This window comes from Schistocerca nitens, chromosome 8 (assembly GCF_023898315.1).
Source record: "Schistocerca nitens isolate TAMUIC-IGC-003100 chromosome 8, iqSchNite1.1, whole genome shotgun sequence".
Lineage (NCBI taxonomy): Eukaryota > Metazoa > Arthropoda > Insecta > Orthoptera > Acrididae > Schistocerca > Schistocerca nitens.
The window spans coordinates 33974267-33996542 of NC_064621.1; the positions used below are offsets into that span (position 1 = coordinate 33974267).

A 22276-nucleotide genomic window follows, 5' to 3' on the forward strand; every position below is an offset into this window, starting at 1 on the left:
CAAGCCTCATCACGGGTAGACGTAAAGGCAGCAATCACAGCACACCATATAATGCAAAAAGATGCAACACAGCCCCATACATGACCTGCATTACATAGCTTCCTCTCCTTTTTCTTTAAATCCTGTAATCCTCTATAGACATTCATCCGTTAGAGTGGTTATTACCCAGAGCAGTGAAAGACTCAAACATTCCCCCCCCCCTTTTTTTTCTAAAACCCAACAAACTTTCAAGTTACATCTCTTACTATCAACGTATTATTCTTCACTTCAGTCTTCAGTAAGATCCTCGAATACATTCTCTCCAAATAGGTTATCTGATCAAAAGTATCCGGAACTCCTATGTAATGTGGAATTGACCATGACAATGGCGGAAAGTGCTTATGAGGATCTCTAGTGCGCGTTCTTTCCCTTGATTCAAAAATCAGTCGCTAGACTAAAGTACCTACCAAAGAAATCGCGTGCTCCTAGGTGCATTATCCTCTGGGTGCAACACTCACACTCACCTGTTTCTGTGTGTGTGTGTGTGTGTGTGTGTGTGTGTGTGTGTGTGTGTGTGTGTGTATTTCTGAGTTCTTTAGTTGAGTACCGGACTGGAGGCTTATTACATATGACTAGGTTACGTATCCAGTTGTAGCTGTTCATTCTAGTTTCCAGCAATTCATTTCTCTGTTCATACCGAACAAGGAACAGGTTGGGAAACTGAAACAGAACGAACTGACGAGGATTTTAGCTCTAGCTCGGTTGATAATGTGGTAATAAAATCCAGCTAATCATTTCGACTGACTGACATTAGGTGTGATCTAGCTGCTGATCATCGCCATGTATTACTCAGAACAGTGGCGCAGGGCAAGCACACTGCACTTCCTTTCGGGCGGACTAGTCAAATTGTTGTCCGATCATTCAACTTTGCGTTTTCTGTGTTTCCTCTAAATCGCTTAAGGCAACTGCTATGATGTGTTGTTGTTGTTGTCTTCAGTCCTGAGACTGGTTTGATGCAGCTCTCCATGCTACTCTATCCTGTGCAATCTTCTTCATCTCCCAGTACCTACTGCAGCCTACATCCTTCTGAATCTGCTTAGTGTATTCATCTCTTGGTCTCCCTCTACGACTTTTACCCTCCACGCTGCCCTCCAATGCCAAATTTGTGATCGCTTGATGCCTCAGAACATGTCCCACCAACCGGTCCCTTCTTCTTGTCAAGTTGTGCCACAAACTCCTCTTCTCCCCAATTCTATGCAATACCTCCTCATTAGTTATGTGATCTACCCATCTAATCTTCAGCATTCCTCTGTAGCACCACACTTCGAAAGCTTCTATTGTCTTCTTGTCCAAACTGGTTGTCGTCCATGTGAAACTTCCCCTTTGAACAATCTTACACGACTGTGCTTAACCTGACACACAATATTTTTTTTAGCGCAACGCGATCTGACTTTCAACACACAATATTTTGTTAGCGCAACGCAATCTGACTTTCAATAATCTCTACAAGAGAATGGCCCTGACTAACATTAAACTATACCTTTCGCAAATCACTCACCTCACAAAAATCTTCGCTGCTCAAGCTACTGCAATACAGCGAGCGCCACTACTGCCAGCTAAATAAAAGATTCAAACTATGGAAGGCACTAACTACTGATAGGGATAGTTAGCAAATGAAAGATATTAATAGAGAACAAAGAATGTATTTACCTTTATATCATCATATATATATATATATATATATATATATATATATATATATAGAGCAGTTCATGACAACTTCCAAAACTCCGCCATCTCTCTCCCCACATCCACCACTGCTGGCGGCTCACCTCCAACTGCGCAACGCTACGCGCTGTTCACAGCCAGCTGCCTAACACTACAATGGTTGAGTATTACAACAATGCAAAGCAGCCACAGGCTGCACACGGCACAGCCGGTGATTTTCATACTGAGGTGGCGTTACCAATAAAAAAACCTAAACAGCCTACTTACATAGCCCCCATGCTCCCCACAAAAAATTTTACAAATTTTGTTGGGCACTGGCCAATACATATTTGTTAAAATTTTTCATAATCGTAATTACAATAACAAAGAAATCAAATGCACACACTTATTGATACAATGTTGGTCAAAAGCTAAAATTTTCTCACAGTCCATAAAGACAGTCCTGATCATTCATCACATTGCAGTGTTTTTCTCAAAGTCTGAGCAGTAAAAGAAAATGCACACGGAAGTAGTGGATTTCCCTGCAGTCTTGAAGAAGTATCGTTGTCCTTCCAACGGAAAGACAGTGCTGACTCTTGACATGCTGACAGGTAATGGGCCACAACAGAGCAAACCCACAGCGGAGTCAGTCGAAGTTTTGAAGAGTATTGGTGGGTAGGTCATCACAGAGCAGACCCACTGTAGTCTTGGTAGAGATTATGGTATTGGTGGGCCACCAGAGGTGCAGACCCACTGCAGTCCTTGTAGAAATAATGGTACTGGTGAGTCAGCAAAGACGCAGACCCACTGTAGTCCTTGTAGAGATGGCCAGCAGCCATCTGTTGCAAATGTGCAGGTGCACAATCACCATTGAAGAGTCTTGCGGCTAATATAGCAAGTCCATAACCACCACTTGTGCACTCACAAAGTTTTGGAATTGTCCTTAGAACCAGCAATGCTGTTATCCAGTCCCTTGCTGAATTATTAACACACGTGCAAACACTATCAGTCCCTACTTCTCACATATTGTCCATATACTATGACCAACAGAAACGTGTGCAGTGAAATGTAACTTAGAAGTTACTTAATTTGATGAACTGGTGTCAATTACAATTTTATAACATAAGAATACAATTACAAAGATACAGAAAACATCATTAAAAACATAATAGTAGAGATAACATTCGTAGTAATAGGGGCTTTACAAAAGAATAGAAATAAACATATACATCAGTGTTACAAAAATAATGACATAAGTACTTACATAAAGATCAGAATAACTTTTGAAACATCACCTCCACATATGAGCAACAAAACAGAATTTACCAAGTAAATAACATAGTATTAGAAAAATTCTACAACATAGCTCTAATCAGCTAAACACATAAAGACAGGAAAAACACAAATACACAAGGGTACACAAACACATAGAGGGATGACACAAAAGGAATGGATAGGGTTCGTTTTCAGTGTAACTTTTGGTACTGCAGTATTGTGCGAACAAAACCTTTTTTGTTCTTGGAGATCTCCCTGTGTTCATCATTATTCCCAAAAAGTCCTATCTGTACCTCTTTTCTGTATTCCAACCATAAGTCTTTCAAAATAAATATGGCTCATTGTACAATACTCATTTAGGCCCAAATCTTTTTTTATATACCTTGTCAATGCATTGCTTCCAATTCATCATAGTTAGTTTCTTATATAGTCTACCCCCTCTTAAGCTAACTTAAATCTACTGAGCTCAGATATATATATACCAAGGGACGAGGCAATGCAGCATCACATAAAACAATAAACATCAATGACAAAAATTTCAAACTGGCAAAGCAAGCTACAGTAAATCTAAATTACCAAGCAATTCAACATTACAACTAATATGAGGCAATGCGCAGCAAACAATAAAATAATCATTAGTAAAACTGGCTTAACAGCGTAATACAAAGTCAAATTCAGTAACATTATGCCTGGCAAACAGCAGAAGCAAAAGCAATAAATTATATCTAAACATGACAACGCTCAAGCAGAAAAATATTACAGTAAAGACAACAATGCAGATAAGGGAAATGTATAATCACATCTTAATGTCTATGTAATTAAAGTGGTGCACCACAACAACTTATTGTAAAAAAAATATTACCATGTACTTGAAAAGAAAATTATGTGTGCAGTAACTGTTACTAGTCCCTTCTTATTGTTCTTTCCATTCCAAGAGCTCCTTTTTCGAAGAATGTGGGTCATAAAGTAATTATTTAATAGATCTGTTGACAGAAAGTGTTCACATTAGCAAATGAATTTTTTTTTATGAAACCAATGCTGCAACACAGCTGGAAACTAGATATCAAATGAAATAAGCAACTATGAAAGGCAGAGCATAAAAATATCATTCAATAGTCATGTGACATTTCATAAGTTAGTAAAAAAATCTCTCATCTAGAAAGACAGTAGTCATAATCAGGTGTGTAGACAAATTATTTCTTGTCATTTCATTAGGCATTTCAGTAAATATCAGAAAGTACGATATGTTTCCAAGTAATAAGCGTGTCGTATTTGCGATGCTTTCTACAAAGGAACGTCAATAGCGAGGTTAATTGCCTCTTTTTTTTTTTCTCTCCACCTATGCCGCTGGAAGGCTAATGGATTTTTTTTTTTTTTTCGGGCGGCTGTCGCCCAGGTGGGTGCCCGCGACGCATTACATGCAGGTGGTCACTTAACTTTCGTACGGAAATATTTACGACAGCAGTTTGCGCTACAGTGGCAGTCTGATATAAAAATGTTTCACAGGTCAAGAATTAGTGTTGCAAATCTGTAGAAACAAAATCCTATAAATGTAAGTGTCCAAAAAAAATATTCGTCAGCATTGTGATACATTCACGCATTTACACACATTTCATAACTCTTAAAGTACGATTCTTGGTTTCCAACAACCTTTTCCACAAATCAGAGTGCCCTAATCACTATTCATTACTCCTTACCTTATTACACATATACAAATTCGTCGACGCTTCTTCAATATTTCCTGTTAATAAATACGTAGCATAATCAAATAACTCATATAGCATCAGCTTCTTGACCATAAACATACCTCAGCAGCATAATACACATCGTCGTCGTTAAAATAACATCGTAACACCTCATTCAAATCTCAAAATCGTCGTAGCTTCCTGAATATTTTAAAACCTAAAAGTAATTCTCTGCTCATTTCAAAAGTGTCATCTACCTCAAACGTACCTTAAAATCATGCTCCCTTACCAAATATATCATTCAAAGCTCTCATAGTATCACAATGGTTCCGAAAAAATATGAACAGTTTACAAAGTACAGACAAAATACAATTTCATAAGTGTGAAGGTGTCCAACTGTGAAATTACGTAAACGTCTGTCACTGACATAGTAAAATAAATGTTTGTCTCTCTCAGGTAAATAATCAGATAGCTGTGTAATTCTGTGTTAGAGAAATATGGTACCGATGTGTAAAGTTGTATAAGCAAATACCATATTAGCTAGGGTTCCTTGTGGTTGCCACACACATGGTACACAAAGTAAGCGTGTACCCCCCTGAGGATTAATGTAATTATACCCTCAGGTGTTACAGATTACAGCAATGGAATGAAATATATCACGGAAAAACTTCGTATCATTGTACTTCAAATATCTTTAAAAATAAATGTTTTAAGTACCAAATTAATCACTCAAATGCGTGTCCTGTAACGCTAAATGTGCGTCTTGCTGTAAGATAATTCTGTGGAAGTGTCGTAATTATCGTCCTCCGAAAGCTAAGTTCTGCAGAAGTCAATGTACTTACCTGATGATACACAAAAGTGAAATGCTTTGCGTATAGATATCTTAGTTATTACGCTTATTGTTGTGATGAAGAAAGTACTGTGCTGTAACGTATTGTTGTGCTACGGAAAAGGCTGCCTCATTGTTGCTATACCACAAAAGTTACTACTAAAACATGTTTTACTTTCCAGAAGAATTCAGAAAAACTGTGCAGATATAAAACAGATACACCGCAAAAGCAACAAGGTGAATTGTGTCACACATTAGTAGCGTCGTGATATAGTCGTGTAGCTGTCAAATAGACTAACCACTGTGTCACCTGGTATCTCTCAGAAAGCACCTTGAATCCATAATGTATTTGCAAGTAAACCAAAATGTTGCATTAAAAAAAAAAGCAGATTATCTTTCAATAAACGGTTTTACATGTGAAATGTGGTGTAAACCTTTACTCTTCCTAGTACGCAGAGTTTCAACTTCAACGCAATTATCATGTTGTATACATCGGTAAAGAATGCTGGAAGGCTAGCGTCTTATATTATTTTTCTCGGAGCCAGCGGGCGCACGCGGCTGCCTGCTGTGCGAGTCATTGTCTGTCTCTTTGTTGACGCGCGCCGTTATTGGGATTAGGAGACCTAACTTCTACAAATTCACTCTGACGAGAAGGCCCTGCTCTGTTTAAATCCCGCCAGTTCGGATGCAATTCAGGTCTGTCGTTACGAATATATCGTCTGTCGTCATGTCGGTAGGTTCCGTAGTTTCTTCCTTGTCCATCACGTGGTGGAGAATTTCTCCCTGAATCGTAACTGTGCGCCGAACTGTTGCGTCTGAAGTTATTCTGCCTCCCTTGATAATAATTATTTTGGTTCCCATATTGACTGTTTCTCTGGTAGTCTCTGTGATAGTCATTACTATGGAAATGCGATCTTTCTCTGTAATTATTTTTACTCTGCCAACGGTTGTCATACGGGTGGTGTCTGTTTCGGTCACGATTTGTGTTGTGAGAATAGCCTTGTCGCGTCCAGTTATTATTTCTTTCATCGCGGAATTGCGACGGATGTGATCTGTAGTGATTGTTTTCCTGTTTTCGCATCCCTCGACTGTCTGTGTCAATTTCTAATTCTTGTAAGAGTCCCTGAAAAGCTTCAATGTCGTCTTTGCAACGTCCTGCTAAAATAATATGTCGCAAATGTTCAGGCAGTTTGATTAAGCAAATGCGGATGAGTTCTGAGGGGCTGTATGGGTTTGACAGGTAGTGATTCTTGTGCAACATGTCTTCAAAATATTTCACAAGACTGGAGAATTCAGATTGTTCGAAATGTTTCATCATTATGATGCCATGTTTTACTCGGTCTTGTGTGGCTTGAGACCAATATGCTGAGAGGAAGGCATGGTAAAATTCTCCATCACTATGACAATCGTGAATGACCGAACGCATTCTTACAGCTGGTTCATTCTCTAAATAGCCACACATAAATTCTAATCTGTGTTCTAATGACCAGTTAGGGGGAAAACAATGAGAGAATTGATGGAGCCACGCTTGTGGATGAATGTCGTTGGCAGAATTTTTAAACGTTTTGAATTTACGTGTAGTAATGAACAGCTTATAGTCAAAGTCATCATGTCGGCGAGTCGCATATCGGTCATTGTTACGTCGTGTCGGCGGTTCCATCTCAAAATTCGGTGTGCCTTGCCAATTTCTTTCATAATTTCCGAAGTGTCCTGTGTTATTATTTTGTGGTTGTTCCGTATTTCTATGTCCCTCTTCCCGTATTGGGGCGCGAGTGTCCTCTGAAATACGTAATTCTTGTATTACCTGTGTCAGCTGATCTTGTACTTCGCGGATTTCTCTTTTGTACTGTGTATTGATTTGATTTTGATTTTGTTTGAATTTTCTAATTTCTTCATACTCTTCTGTGTCATTAAAGACTACCGGTTTTGTGTCGTTCAGATTATCATCTACCTTCGTAGATAAGTTAGTGAACTGATCCGAAAGTTCGGCTACTTTCTCCGATAGTGAACACATTTCCTCAGTGTGTTTTTCTGAACCAAGTTTCAGAGTGTCCATTTGTGTTGAAATCGAATCTACTGTGTCCTTTAAGTTTTCTTGAGTTTTTGCAAGTTGCGTAACCGAATCGGTAGATGCAACTGAGTCAATTTTAGCCGACAAGGTCTCATGATTTTCATGAACAATGGTTTGCAGTTCTTTTATGGCTGCTTCGTGATTCTGTAATGCATTTTCATGCCGCGAAAAAATAGGTTGAAAATGTTCACAAATTTGTGTTTTTACATCATTACAGACTTTTTGACATTTCGATTCAATATTATGTAACTCGGTAGTTAAATCTTCACGTGTTTGTTCAAGCTTATTTTCCACTGAGTCTAACTTTTGAAGCTTTTGTTCCATTGCGTCTAACTGTTGCTGTGTTTGACTCTGATTTTGTTCAAGCGTTGTGTCTAACTTTTGAAGATTTTGTTCCATTGTGTCTAATTTTTCAAGCTTTTGTCCCATTTGTTGCATTAATTGTAATAACAATGCACTGGTGTCTGAAACACGTTCCTCAGTGCTTTTCGGCAGTGAAGTTGCACCGGCAACATTCACATTTTGACAAGCAGAAAATGTGTCTTGACTTATTTGAGAAAACGGTGAGGACCCAAAACCTGAATCTACAGTATTTGTGAGATCGTCTCGTGTCATTTCGGATTCCTGAGCCGAGCTATTGCCGACCGATCGATCGATAATGCTTCCCTGTTCTCTAATTGTTTCGCTGTCTACACCATTGTTTGCCGCCCGCTCCATTTCCGTATGCACAATTACCAAATTATTACTTTGAACATCAGTTAATTCATTACTCGGTGGCGCTAACACACTGCTTTCGTCTTCGCTGTCATTTCTCAATTTACTTTGGAGCCTAGTATTACGTTTTTCACACGCCATTATTGTCACAGTATTTCACACGACAACACAGAAAAGCACAATTTGAAGATCAAAAATAAGAGAACACATTAACATAACACTGAAAATAATATGTAGTTAATTGCAGCTGCGAAATACTTGGTGCAAATCTACATGCATGCCACACCTGTTTTACTGTACAACAATGAAAAACTACAACTACAATGGAAATTCTCTCTACAATTACGCGCTAGCAATAAACAAAATCTACACTAATTACACAAACTACAAGAAAAAATCAGAAGATTCCAGTGAGGTATCCTCGGCTAAGGGTCGACATATGAAACTTCCCCTTTTGAACAATCTTACACGACTGTGCTTAACCTGACACACAATATTTTTTTTAGCGCAACGCGATCTGACTTTCAACACACAATATTTTGTTAGCGCAACGCAATCTGACTTTCAATAATCTCTACAAGAGAATGGCCCTGACTAACATTAAACTATACCTTTCGCAAATCACTCACCTCACAAAAATCTTCGCTGCTCAAGCTACTGCAATACAGCGAGCGCCACTACTGCCAGCTAAATAAAAGATTCAAACTATGGAAGGCACTAACTACTGATAGGGATAGTTAGCAAATGAAAGATATTAATAGAGAACAAAGAATGTATTTACCTTTATATCATCATATATATATATATATAGAGCAGTTCATGACAACTTCCAAAACTCCGCCATCTCTCTCCCCACATCCACCACTGCTGGCGGCTCACCTCCAACTGCGCAACGCTACGCGCTGTTCACAGCCAGCTGCCTAACACTACAATGGTTGAGTATTACAACAATGCAAAGCAGCCACAGGCTGCACACGGCACAGCCGGTGATTTTCATACTGAGGTGGCGTTACCAATAAAAAAACCTAAACAGCCTACTTACACATGTTTCACTTCCATACATGGCTACACTCCATACAAATACTTTCAGAAACGACTTCCTGACACTTAAATCTATACTCGATGTTAACAAATTTCTCTTCTTCAGAAACGCTTTCCTTGCCATTGCCAGTCTACATTTTATATCCTCTCTACTTCGACCATCATCAGTTATTTTGCTCCCCAAATAGCAAAACTCCTTTACTACTTCAAGAGTCTCATTTCCTAATCTAATTCCCTCAGCATTACCCAACTTAATTCGACTACAGTCCATTATCCTCGTTTTGCTTTTGTTGATGTTCATCTTGTATCCTCCTTTCAAGACACTGTCCATTGCGTTCAACTGCTCTTCCAAGTCCTTTGCGGCCTCTGACGGAATTACAATGTCATCGGCGAACCTCAAAGTTTTTATTTCTTCTCCATGGACTTTAATACCTACTCCGAAATTTTCTTTTGTTTCCTTTACTGCTTGCTCAATATACAGATGGAATAACATCGGGGACAGGCTACAACCCTGTCTCACTCCCTTCCCAACCGCTGCTTCGCTTTCATGTCTCTCGACTCTTATAACTGCCCTCTGGATTCTGTACAAATTGTAAATAGCCTTTCGCTCCCTGTATTTTACCCCTGCCACCTTTAGAATCTGAAAGAGAGTATTCCAGTCTGTCTAAAAGTAGACGATCGATTTTCCTTCCAGTCCTTCAATCATGCGAGTTGGTGCTCCGTCTCTAATAATCTTTCGTCGACGTGACGTTAAATCCTGACCTCCCCATCTTGCTTCCTTCCTTAACATCAAGTGCGGTTGAGCAGTGTTCCAAAATGGTCAGAAAATGTAACGTATTGTTCGCAGGTCGGTTATCAACCTTTGGATGAATGTCACATTTAATGCATTCAGAGGTTTAATAACGTTGTGGATCCTTTCGTAGCTTACGTGACGTTTCAGCGCAGCATTGCTGCCGGTACTGAACGCGTGTCTCCGTCTGCCCACAGGCCGAGGTGGGGAGTGTTCCGGGTGGACATCGACGACCCCGACCTGCCCAGGACCCCCAAGGCGTCGCTGGAGCTGATGAACGGCATCTACACCAGCAGGACGGTGCCGCTCGAGTACTTCAACAGCACCGTCTTCGCTCGTCCGTGAACCGCCACGGCTGGGCTGAGCTCCCTGTACTGTTCGCCGTAGTGGAGAACTGTCTAATAAACGCCCCAACTACACGTTGCCTCTTGTTCTTGCTGCTAAATGTTTAAACCCTCAACTTAAACCTTAATGAAAGTTTCATAGAGAGCCCATACGGCTTCCTCCATTGACAAATCCAGCTCTCGGTTTCGTATTTGTGTATTTTGGACAAGCCCCTCTGCGGAGGTTGCTTTACATTGGGGATGTGATTTTACCTTCTAATCGTATCATACTCCGTGGTCTGAATCTACAAATCTTAAACTAATACCCAAAAGTATTCCTAGAGGCAACGAATCCACGTTAAACTGGCCTCTATGACATCAAGCCATAAGTTAGCTAATACTAAACAGCTCAAAGAACACCGTCTGCAAAAAAGGCAGTTAGAAAAAAAAAACCGTAATTGTAATGCATATAACAGATGACCTAACGCGTATGACAGATGACCGTATTTACACTAGTCAGGAAGAAGTTGCGTCTCAAGGTTTACTCCAGTGGCTCTTGGTCGAGTTCGAGTGTTCCCACACCCCTACTCGGGACGCCGTATGGTGCCTGATGTGTTGGCAGAAGCGCCAACACCGTGTTGCTAGAGGAGGCCGAAATGCACGCGTTTACGCTCACGCAGACTGGCGTGAGGTCTGGAACAATTAAAGGAGTTGAGTCTAATAAATAAAGAACGTAGTTCTTGGAATACTTAACTTTAATCCATAATTGGAGAACATAGCTCTTGTTGATACATTAATAACAATCTCAATATAAACTGGTAATGGCGCCTTGCTAGGTCGTAGCAAATGACGTAGCTGAAGGCTATGCTAACTATTGTCTCGGCAAATGAGACCGTATTTGTCAGTGAACCATTCCTAGCAACGTCGGCTGTACAACTGGGCGAGTGCTAGGACGTCTCTCTAGACCTGCCGTGTGGCGGCGCTCGGTCTGCAATCACTGACAGTGGCGACACGCGGGTCCGACGTATACTAATGGACCGCGGCCGATTTAAAGGCTACCACCTAGCAAGTGTGGTGTCTGGCGGTGACACCACAGTGCCCATCTGAGATCTGATGTTATCTACAATGATTCTCGTAGCCACACAGACAAGAAAAACGAACAAGTTGCGAGGAAGCTAGAGAAATGAAAACAATTGCTGTTACTTGCATATATGTTGTTAAATCAAATAAATATCTACTTGCCGCAGAATGCTGTAAACACACCTGCCATCTTTCAGGAGGGATTTATTGAATTTCAAAACGATACACTGACTGCCATCTGGACACCCATTAATGTCGCCAGTCATGTACACCGATCTCTCTATTGTTCACAAATTGGAAAAATTACTACTTCGGGCTCAGTCATTTTACAGAATTTACGAAGCAGTTCATTAAAACGTTCTCATAAAGTTGTTGACGCAAACTGTGACCGAATCAGCACATACCCTTTCGTGGACCCATATATGCTTATCAGAGTAACGGAAAAACGTATGACCAGAACACAACACACTGATCTGTCGTGTGGACCACCAACAATAACTCATCAGAGCAACACATCGAATCATCGAATGATCGATGATTATGAATCATCGATGATTGGAACGGAGTAATTCGTTTTTATTTCTTGCTCTTTGTTGTATACAGTACTCAGTCAGCATTTCATTACATAACTAGAACGGACGATACCAAAAGAAGTTGTACAACCACGAAGGGAGCACGTACACTGATTTGTTCTTAAGTAAAGTTTCTGTCTAATCTTATCGTCACGAGATGGATATCAGAAAGCAAAATGTTTAGCAACATGATCAAATATTAAGAATATACTCACCTGGCAGTACATGGGACTGTAAAAACACTCACGAGGAATAGACAATAATTTATGTACGCTGGTTACCGTTATTTAAACTGTCCGTGATGATTCTGTAAGCTGTTGTATTTTCTGATACGAAGGTAGTTGTGATACTGAGATGGTAAAAAGAGTCTTTCGACTGCAGTTGCTGCAATGAGATGACTTGCCGCACGGCGCTGCTGGTCGCCAGACAGAAAGTCCGCAGCCTGCTAGCAAGTCTTTCCGTCTGGCGCCACACCAGCGATTCGCGATCCTTTGAGGGGCAAAAAGCAAGATACAGGAGGTGTAAAAAATTTTGAGGTGACTTGTGCTCTGTGCTTCTCTGAACACATCGACGGAGAAGTTAAATATCAGGTATTACAGACCAGCATCTTTATCGTGTACAGTGGACACGAGAAAAGAGGAGTTGCAACATATATAAAAGTTGAACACATAGTCGTAAATATCGAAGCAACCATCTCTTTTTGTAGATATGACCCTAGAAGTAAGTCCTTGTGAGCAACTGCTGGGGAATACTTCTCTCGTAACTGTAGCAGTCTACAGATTCCCTACAGAAAATTTGCAGCTATTTATGAGATACCTGGGTGCGTTATTGAGCGGCCTGTGAGACAAGAACAATCAGTTAGTAGCCTGTGGAGATTTCTTAAAGGTGTCCGACAGTAAAAATTAACATGAATCACTATATGGCTGTTTCAATCTGATTTCCGTTGTGAATTTTCCAACTGGCGTGCAGACGACCTGACTGATAATAATTTCGTAGACAGAGCTGAGACTGAAACAATTAATGTGTACCACGTTGTTAATGGACTACCTGACAATGACGCACAATTAATGGAAATAAACAATATTACACCTTACAGCTCTGAGGTAGGTTCATACAAAACAGTGAGGCTTGTTAATGAGTATACAACGTTTCAAGACTAAGTTAGTAGAAATAGTATGTAATTAAGTATAAAGTAAAATTCAACATATTTGCGGGAAAGTTCATGTCAACAATTGAAAGCACTTTACTAAAATGGTATGCAGAAAACCTACTCCAAAAACAAATGAGGCATGGATAATTAAAGATTTTGAAATCTTACGTAAGAAGAAAAGGGAAAATTGTCAACAGGTCAAAACAAGTCAAGTTCCAACGCTACTTCCATCCTACAAGAAGACTGCAATATTTTACGCAAAAATCATTAAAATGTCCAAAAATATTAACCTCCTAACAGACATTAATAATACAGAAAATAAGATTAAAGCTTTGTAGAATATTGTGAAATGGGAGACATGTCTAAATTTTATACTATATTGTGAAAAGGGAGACACGACAATCAGTCAGTGTACCAGATACCATAACAATTAAATAAAAATCCAATTTTGTGGCTGATATTTCACCAGTTACCAGTATTCTTAAAAATCGCATTCTAAATATAGCAGCAAAAACAGGCGTAAATGGTTCAGTTGAAGAAGCAAGACAATATATCAAAACTGCCATTCTACAAAACTTTAAGTAACTAGAAGTACACTAATATCTTTCACTGACACTAGCAGAAAAACTGACATGGTGTTGATGGAATTACAAACAGAATTTTGGAAAACTGTTCTAACTTAGCAACTAGCGTCTTGACTGATGTATAAAATGTATGACTGGCACAGGGAATTTTCCCAGACAGATTAAAATATGTAGCTGTTAAGCCTGGCCCTCCACTGTGGCCGAGCGATTCTAGGCGCTTCAGTCTGCAACCGCGCGACTGCTACGGTCGCACGTTCGAATCCTGCCTCGGGCATGGATGTGTGTGATGTCTTTAGGTTAGTTAGGTTTAAACTAATTCTAAGTTCTAGGGGACTGAAGACCTCAGATGTTAAGTCCCATAGTGCTCAGAACCATTTGGACAATTTTTTTGTTAAGCCTGTTTACATGACAAAAAGGACTTACATATGTATCGTCCAGATTCCTTACTGTCATCTTTTTCCTAAATATTCGATAAAGCGATGTATTCATAAGCAGGTTCACAGTCTAGTAGAAGCAATTTACTTAGCACATCACAGTTTGGTTGGCAGAAGGCTGCTCGACTGTGAATGTAATTTACACATTGAGTCACAAAGTATAACAGGCCATTAATAAAATATCGGCAGTTGGTATTTTTTGTGATCCTCTCAGGGCGTCTGACGGCGTAGATCTTCTTATTCCCATAGAAAAACTTACCGTTTTATAGCACTAACGGTTTTACAGGCAGCTGGTTTGAATCATAGTTACGCTGAATAATTCATACTATGTTGGAAGGTAAGAAAATTTTCGTGATTGGGGAGAAATCATGAAGGCAATTCAACAAGCTTCAACTTTTGGTCTACTAGGATTGCTTATAAATTTGAATAATTTTCCACATAACATGCATAAAGCATAAATGTTGCTTTATGCAGACAATACTGCTGATATAATAAATTCCATTAACACCTAAAGTTTGTGTTGCTCACCTTTGATGAAACGTAGAAATGTCATTTCTACACTGTTTCAGCTCTAAATAGAGTCATACCAGCAACTGATGTTGAAAATGAACAGAAGTCAGTAAATAGGGTACAAAGGAAGACTGTTTGCATCTGAACGCCGCACGTGTCACAGCTGTGTGTGGCAGCGGATGTGGGGGCGGCGCCCCTCCCACACGCCCTCAGTCGAAAGCGTCAGCCGCCGCTCATCGCTTTGGAGAGTACGACCTACCTTGTTGCTGTTGAGTGACGCTCCACATAAAGCTGCTGCGATTTGTATTTCACGCTCGACACCAACGGCGGCAGACGAACTGTTTTTATATGATGAATATTGTATTACACTAAATGCAACATATGAATATCGCTCAACATTAATTTTATAGTTTGTGTTTTATTTTCCTTTTAGAATCAATTTTTGCAATTTTTCGTCAGGAAACGCAGGCAAACTGCACATTTTGAGGTCCATGAATGAATTCATGGAGAACTTAGTGCCGTTAGAAAGTGATATTTAAGACATTCAGTTAGATTCAAACCAACAAAACTGGGCGCTTTGGAAGCTATCCAGAATGGAAGGAAGTAGCTAATGTCGGTGTCAGCAAACGTCTACAGGGGTGCCTAACTGCTGTTCCTCAGATTTAGCACAAGGGCCGCACGGGGTAGCCGCGCGGCCAAGGGCGTCTTGTCACGGTTCGCGCGGCTCCTCCCCGTCGGAGGTTCGAGTCCGCCCTCGGGCATGGGTGTGTGTGTGTTGTCCTTAGCGCTAGTTACTTTAAGTTAGATTAGGTAGTGCGTAAGCTTAGGGACCGATGACCTCAGCAGCTCGGTCCCATAAGACCTTAACACAAATTTCCAAATTTAGTACAACCCGTGGTTGCCGATCGAGTCGAAGTTCTTCAGAGACGTTTATATAGCGAAGAAGCTTGGTATTCGCAAAGCGGACATCTGTGACTGTTAACACAGATAACTGAGTCGAGCTTGTTAGAAGACTTAATGTGCAAAGGTTTTCTTCACATTTTTAAAAAATTCCTTCTAGCAATTTACAAGCCGCCCTTGTATCACAAGACAGTTGTGGAACAACCGAGCTAAGGAAACGCTCTCTCATCTCAGTATTTGTCGCTGAGCCTCAGTCCGCAGCTCGTGGTGTAGTGTCAAGCTCGTGGTCTAGGTCACAGGGTCCCGGGTTCGAATCTCGGGCGGGTTGGAGATTTTCTCCGCTCGGGGACTGGGTGTTTGTATTGGCCTCAGCATTTCATCATCATCATCATCGTCATTCTTGGCACTGGCTAGATTGGACTGTTTTAAAATTGGACTGTCTAAAAATTGGGACTTTGTACAGGCGCTAATGACTGTGCAGTTGAGCGCTCCACAAACCAAACATCATCATCTTCATCACTGAGCCTTTTAACGTAACGTTAAATATAAGAACACTATTATTTATGTGAAGTACGGCATTCTCAGACGGCAAAAATTAAATTTTCTATATCAGCGTCTCATTTCACAAGAGAATTATATGGCATATGTTATCGAAATGGAAAGTGAATTCCAAGCGAATTTAGCCGAAAGTTTCAGGAACTCATGTGGAAATAAGTCCGCTATCACAGGGTTGTCAAATATTTGCTATGATGCTGCCAGTTTCTTAGCTCTGTTTGGGACGACTGTGTAGCGAAATGTTTGTTGTTGTCGCCTTGTACGGACGCTCATAGACAGAGGTGGGGGAGGGGGGGGCGGTGCATTTGGTTTTTATGCAGCGTTGTGTACTGATATTTCCTAGTGTCGCGTGTTCTGCTTGGTAAAACATCCAGCACTCCAGTCTTCCAGATTCACTGGTCACGTGCATCGGTACCAAATACGGATATGGCAATTCTTGCGAGTGAACAAATTATTTATTTATTTATTTAGCGTATGGCTAATACAGACACATCATGAAATTAAATTACTTATACATATGTACATATCGACACACAAGAAACCTAAAGTTGTCTTTACAACTGAATATCCAGTCCTTCAATCCAGCGCACTGCGTCTGGAGTTGCTAGCAGGAAGTCCTCTTTGGCGCCGTGATAGGTTCGAATCCTGCATTCACTGACAATGTGGTGAACAGTCTGGTGTAGAGCCCCGCAGTCACAAGCTGGATCAGGCAGCTTCTTCCACTTAAAGAGAGCATCGCTGCATCGGCCATGGCCGGTACTGATTCTGTTGAGAGTAGTCCAGGTCTTGCGTGGTAAGTCGAATCCACTTGGAAGTTTACCACCTGAGAAGATGTTATGCAGGTGCACATCTGTCACTGCTTCACTGCTTCCCACCGACCTTTCCATAATAATAGTAACAGTAACAAACTAATAATGAATGAAGTTTATTGCGTTGCAGAAGGTGACTGACGATTAGAAATAAAATAGACTGATGTTCAGTTGGTGCAATGCAAAGATTTTCTTAGCATTCCGTTACTGAATTACGCTCTGGTATTTCCAGAGAAAAAAGAAAGTGAATTGAAGTGATGCACATTTGTAGTCCAGTGAGATCTGGATCAGCAACTACGCTTGCCTTAGATCACGAGATGAGCGTAGCACCACGAAGCAAACAGGTCACTGCTTCTTTTACCCTTCTGACATTGCTCTGATGGTAGTTAATGCAGACAGTTCACAATATGACATACAAAACCAGTTGAAGCTCAATGGTGGAGTTACCTTCCCAGGGTGAAAAATTAAATTTAAGATATCGATCTCACATAAACGAGATGACTGTTCGGATTACTTCATCAGCATAAAAAGAGAATATTACGAGAATTTAGCAGGATCACTCAGCACTAATCGCGAAAGTCAGTGTACAAGTACGAGGTGCCAAACATTGTCAGCAGTATTGCCAGCTCCCAATTGTAACATCAGTACGAAGAACTTCATGAACAGCTCACTATGTCCTCACTGCCACCCACAGCCTTCTCCAGCTAGCCCTCAGTGGCGCTGCCCTACTAGGCGTCGATCTATGGGACAGTTTCAAACCGGTAACACAACTGAAAAATATAAAGTTGCACATTTGTCCAAAATGGCAATAAGCACCAAGAAAACACGCACCGTTGACCTCAAATGAACTGTATCTACATGAAGTCTAGTGTCATACACAACTAGAATATCAATAATACCAGCAAAACATGGAGATATTATGGCTAATAGACTAAAACATCATTGCCACAGAGTAGTAAATCAAATTGTGGACTCTCAGGGACAAATTGAACATACGACTACTGAAGCAAAAACAAAATAGGCAAATGTGTAGTTGTGCACTCTCATAGGTTTTTCACCTTCAGATCTGTGATAGGTAATGCATACGCCGCCAGTCACGCCGCTGCGTTTCCTGAAGCCTCCACCGTGGTGCATACAGAAAAACCTCAAGGAGGGGGCGCTAAAGATATCTTGAGCTGCCTTTACTTTTACCGTAATAAAAAATACTCAAGTCACTTGCAAAGTTTAAGAAAGTTTTATTTAAACTGTTTATACATATATACAAGACAATACCATCTTACAATATAAAAAAGTTACAATTGTGGTTGTCTTTCTTAAATGATTAATTCTATGCGACTATTCTCCCTGGAAAATGAATTAATTACGTCGTCAAAAGCACAGTCAATGTCAGTGTGAGTGTTCAACAGAGCTAAGCCATTAAGTCGATCCTCCTCCACTGCCGACCTCAAATGAACTGCATCTACATCTAGTCTAGTGTCATACACAACTAGAATATCAATAATACCAGCAAAACATGGAGATATTATGGCTAATAGACTAAAACATGAAAAACTTCTTTCTACTGTAGCAGTAGACGCAGGTAAACAAGCAAATATTTTGCACAGAGTGTACAAAGTAGGATAGTCAGATCTAGGACAAACAGACAACGTAGCGTAACAGAATCACGAACATAAAGGGCGTTTATGCTCGTTTACTTTTAACAAAGAATCTCTCCCATTACTCTCCTTTTAATCACAAAGAGTGATTCTTCTTCAAAGAACGGTAGTTCAGTTAACCATTGATTCAATTTATGTGCCAGATCATTACCGTCATGTTCCAGTAGTTGCGAGGGCAAAAGTATGTTGAATTTAAAATGATAAATATTTTCTTCAGCAAAACGTTCTCCCATGTCATTCATAGCATGGACCAGCGTTGGAATAAAAACAGTTCTTTTCCAATATGTCACAGCTTCATTATGATCGCAGTTTTCCCTGTGTGTTTGTATGCCTGTGAGACGAGGAACACTCATCTCTAAGTCTAACTCTTCCATAACTGCCTTCGCCTCGTCAACAATACGATCAAAGTGGCTGTCAGCATTAGCTCTCATGCCGTCGTACACTTTGAGCGTCGAATCTAATTTTGCTTTTGCCATCGCGACGTCCAATCTACGGTCATGTAAGATTTTGCTGACTAGATATGTTATGCTCATAATGTCACTCAGTGTAAACAGAGTGATAATAAACTCGCAATTAGACAGAGCTCGAAGAAGAATATTGGTTTGGGCAGCCGTTGTTCTATCCCTCCAACACTATATTTCTTTAAGAACTTTGCAAACCTCGAGATTAGCTGCGAATTGAACAACAGCATCATGTTGCTCAACCCACAATGTGACTGCAGCGAGTGTTTTAGGTGACTTTCCGATGTTGCGAACCGCTTACTAGACGCTGTAAAGAACGATGCTACTTCTTCAATAGTGCCAAGTGAGTTTCTCACACTTGTAACTTTGCAACTGCGAGAGACAATGAGGTTGAGCTGATGACTTCGACACGGTGCTACATGCCCGTTGATAGCTTTCTTTTTTACTGTAGCCACAGCTCCCTTCAGGTCTGACATATTAACTGAGCAACCATCACAGCCTATACCCACACAGTTCTCCAGTGACAGAGAAAGGCTTTCCATTCTCCTTAGAATAGTAGTACCTAATACTTCCCCAGTAACGCTACACTCTTCATCTTGCATCTTGACTCTCTTGAGGATCATTTTCAATGTTTCCACTACAATCATTGCCCTTATGGACGTCAACTAAACTCAAAAATCTTTTGTGAAATTTGCCGTCACCATCAACGTATCTTGCAACTACACTCAGTTGGGCGATGTGCACTATGTCCGTGGTCTCCTATTTCCCTTTTCGGGTACTGGTGTGGCTTGAGCAGTTTTCCAGTCTTTAGGTACGGAACTTTCTGTGAGTGAGCGGTTGTATATAACTGCTATTGTATCAGCATACTCTGATAGGAACCTGATTGGTATACAATCTGGGCCGAAGGCCATGCCTTGATTAAGTGAGTTAAGCTGCTTTGCTACACCGAGGATATCTACTTCTATGTTCTCATCTTGGCAATTGCTCTTGATTGGAATTCAGGAATATTTACTTCGTCTTCTTTGGTGAAGGAGTTTCGGAAAACCGTGTTTAATAACTCTGCTTTAGTGGCACTGTCAGCAGTGACTTCACCGTTGTTATCGCACAGTGAAGGTGTTGATTGCCTTCTGCCACTGGTGTGCTTTGTGTATGACCACACTGCGTTTAATGCCAGATTCCGAGACAGAGTTTCGTTGTGGAAATTATTAAAAGCATCTCGCGTTAAAGTACGCGCTATATTTCGAACTTCTGCAAAACTTTGCCAATCTTGGGGATTTTGCTTTCTTTTCAATTTGGCATGCTCTTTTCGTTGCTTCTGCAATAGCGATCTGACCTGTTTTGTGTACCACGGGGGATCAGTACCATCACTTATTAATTTATGTGGTATATATCTCTCAATTGCCGTGGATACTATCTCTGTAAAATGATTCCACGACTTTTCTACGCTTACATGATCAGATCGGAAGGAGTGGAAACTGCCTCTTAAAAAGGCGTTAAGAGAATTTTTATCAGCTTTTTAAATAGATGTACTTTGCGTTCCTTTTTTATGGTTGTGGATGTTACGGTATTCAGCCTAGCAGCAACTGCCTTGTGGTCGCTAATGCCTGTATTCGTCATGATAATCTCTATTAGTCCAGGACTATTTGTTGCTAAGAGGTCAAGCATGCTTTCGCAACCATTTACGCTTCGAGTGGGCTCATGAACTAATTGTTCAAAATAATTTTCTGAAAAAGCATTTAGTACAATTTCGGATGACGTTTTTTGCCTGCCGCCGGCTTTAAATGTATAATTTTTCCAGGTTGTCGAGGGTAGATTGAAGTCATCACCGACTATAATTGTATGAGTGGGGTACCTATTTGAAATGAGACTCAAGATTTCTTTGAACTGTTCAGCAACTATATCTTCTGAGTCGGGCGGTCGGTAAAACGGTCCAATTAATAGTTTAGTCCGATTGTCAAGTATAGCCTCTAACCATACTATTTCGCAGGAACTATCTACTTCAATTTCACTACAAGGTTAAATACTTCTGACAACAATAAATACTCCACGACCAACTGTATTTAATCTATCCTTTCTGAACACTGTTAGGTCGTTTGAAAAAATTTCGGCTAAACTTATTTCCAGCATTAGCCAGCTTTCCGTACCCATAACTATTTGAGCTTCAGTGCTTTCTATTATGGCTCGGAGCTCTGGTTCTTTTCCAACTCATCTACGACAATTTACAGCTACAATACCGATCGTTTCTACAACTACCTTACTGTGTTTTACCTGTCCCTTTTCAGACGGACACCCTTTCTGTGGTTTCCTGAGACCCTCTAACCTAAAAAACCGCCCAGTCCCTTCCACACAGCCCCCGCTACCCGAGTAGCCGCCTCCTGTGTGTAGTGGACTCCGGAAGTATTAAGCGGAACCCGGAAACCCACCACCGATGGCGCAAGTCAAGGAATCTGGGTGCACTCTCACTGACGGTCTAACCGACACGTAGCAAAGTACGTTATCTATTATACCTCTACAGTAATTTCCATATGAATATGCCGATATTTCTGCAGTAACACCACCCTTAGGAACAATCAGGCAGTAAACTGGGGAGACACAATACCAACTTCAGGCCACTGCTGCGTCAACCCTGCATTGCTGAATGTGGTAAACATGTTGCTGTCGTTATTATTTTATATCTTCCGACCTGAAGTGTACTGAAAATTGAAAAGCTCGTTCACCAGGCTCTGTTCGCAAAGCTTCCTGAGTGACCATACAGTAAACATTACGTGTAGACGACACTTAAGGTTAGTTGCGTGTAAAGTTGTAAATGGAAGGGCAGTAAACTAGTGATACAGAAGGAGTTTTGCTGTGCACGCAGCAAAATACCTCATAGTCGCAGAGGTAGAACGGATATAAAATGTAGACTGGTAAAATCAAGAACAGCTTTCTCTCAAAAGATAAACACATTAATGGTTCAAATGGCTCTGAGCACTATGGGACTCAACTGCTGAGGTCATTAGTCCCCTAGAACTTAGAACTAGTTGAACCTAACTAACCTAAGGACATCACAAACATCCATGCCCGAGGCAGGATTCGAACCTGCGACCGTAGCAGTCTTGCGGTTCCAGACTGCAGCGCCTTTAACCGCACGGCCACTTCGGCCGGCAAACACA

At 40.7% G+C, this 22276-nt stretch overlaps 1 protein-coding gene across 1 annotated transcript in view; it reads left to right on the forward strand.

The window, feature by feature from the left end:
• LOC126199041 (myrosinase 1-like) overlaps positions 1–10510 on the forward strand; it is a 49382-nt gene extending 38872 nt beyond the window's left edge. Inside the window, exon 11 of the mRNA XM_049935745.1 lies at positions 10289–10510. Within this exon, the coding sequence (XP_049791702.1) occupies positions 10289–10436 (148 nt within the window). The 3' untranslated portion in view covers positions 10437–10510. The remainder of the gene's footprint in view (positions 1–10288) is intronic.
• The last annotated feature ends 11766 nt before the right edge of the window (positions 10511–22276 follow it).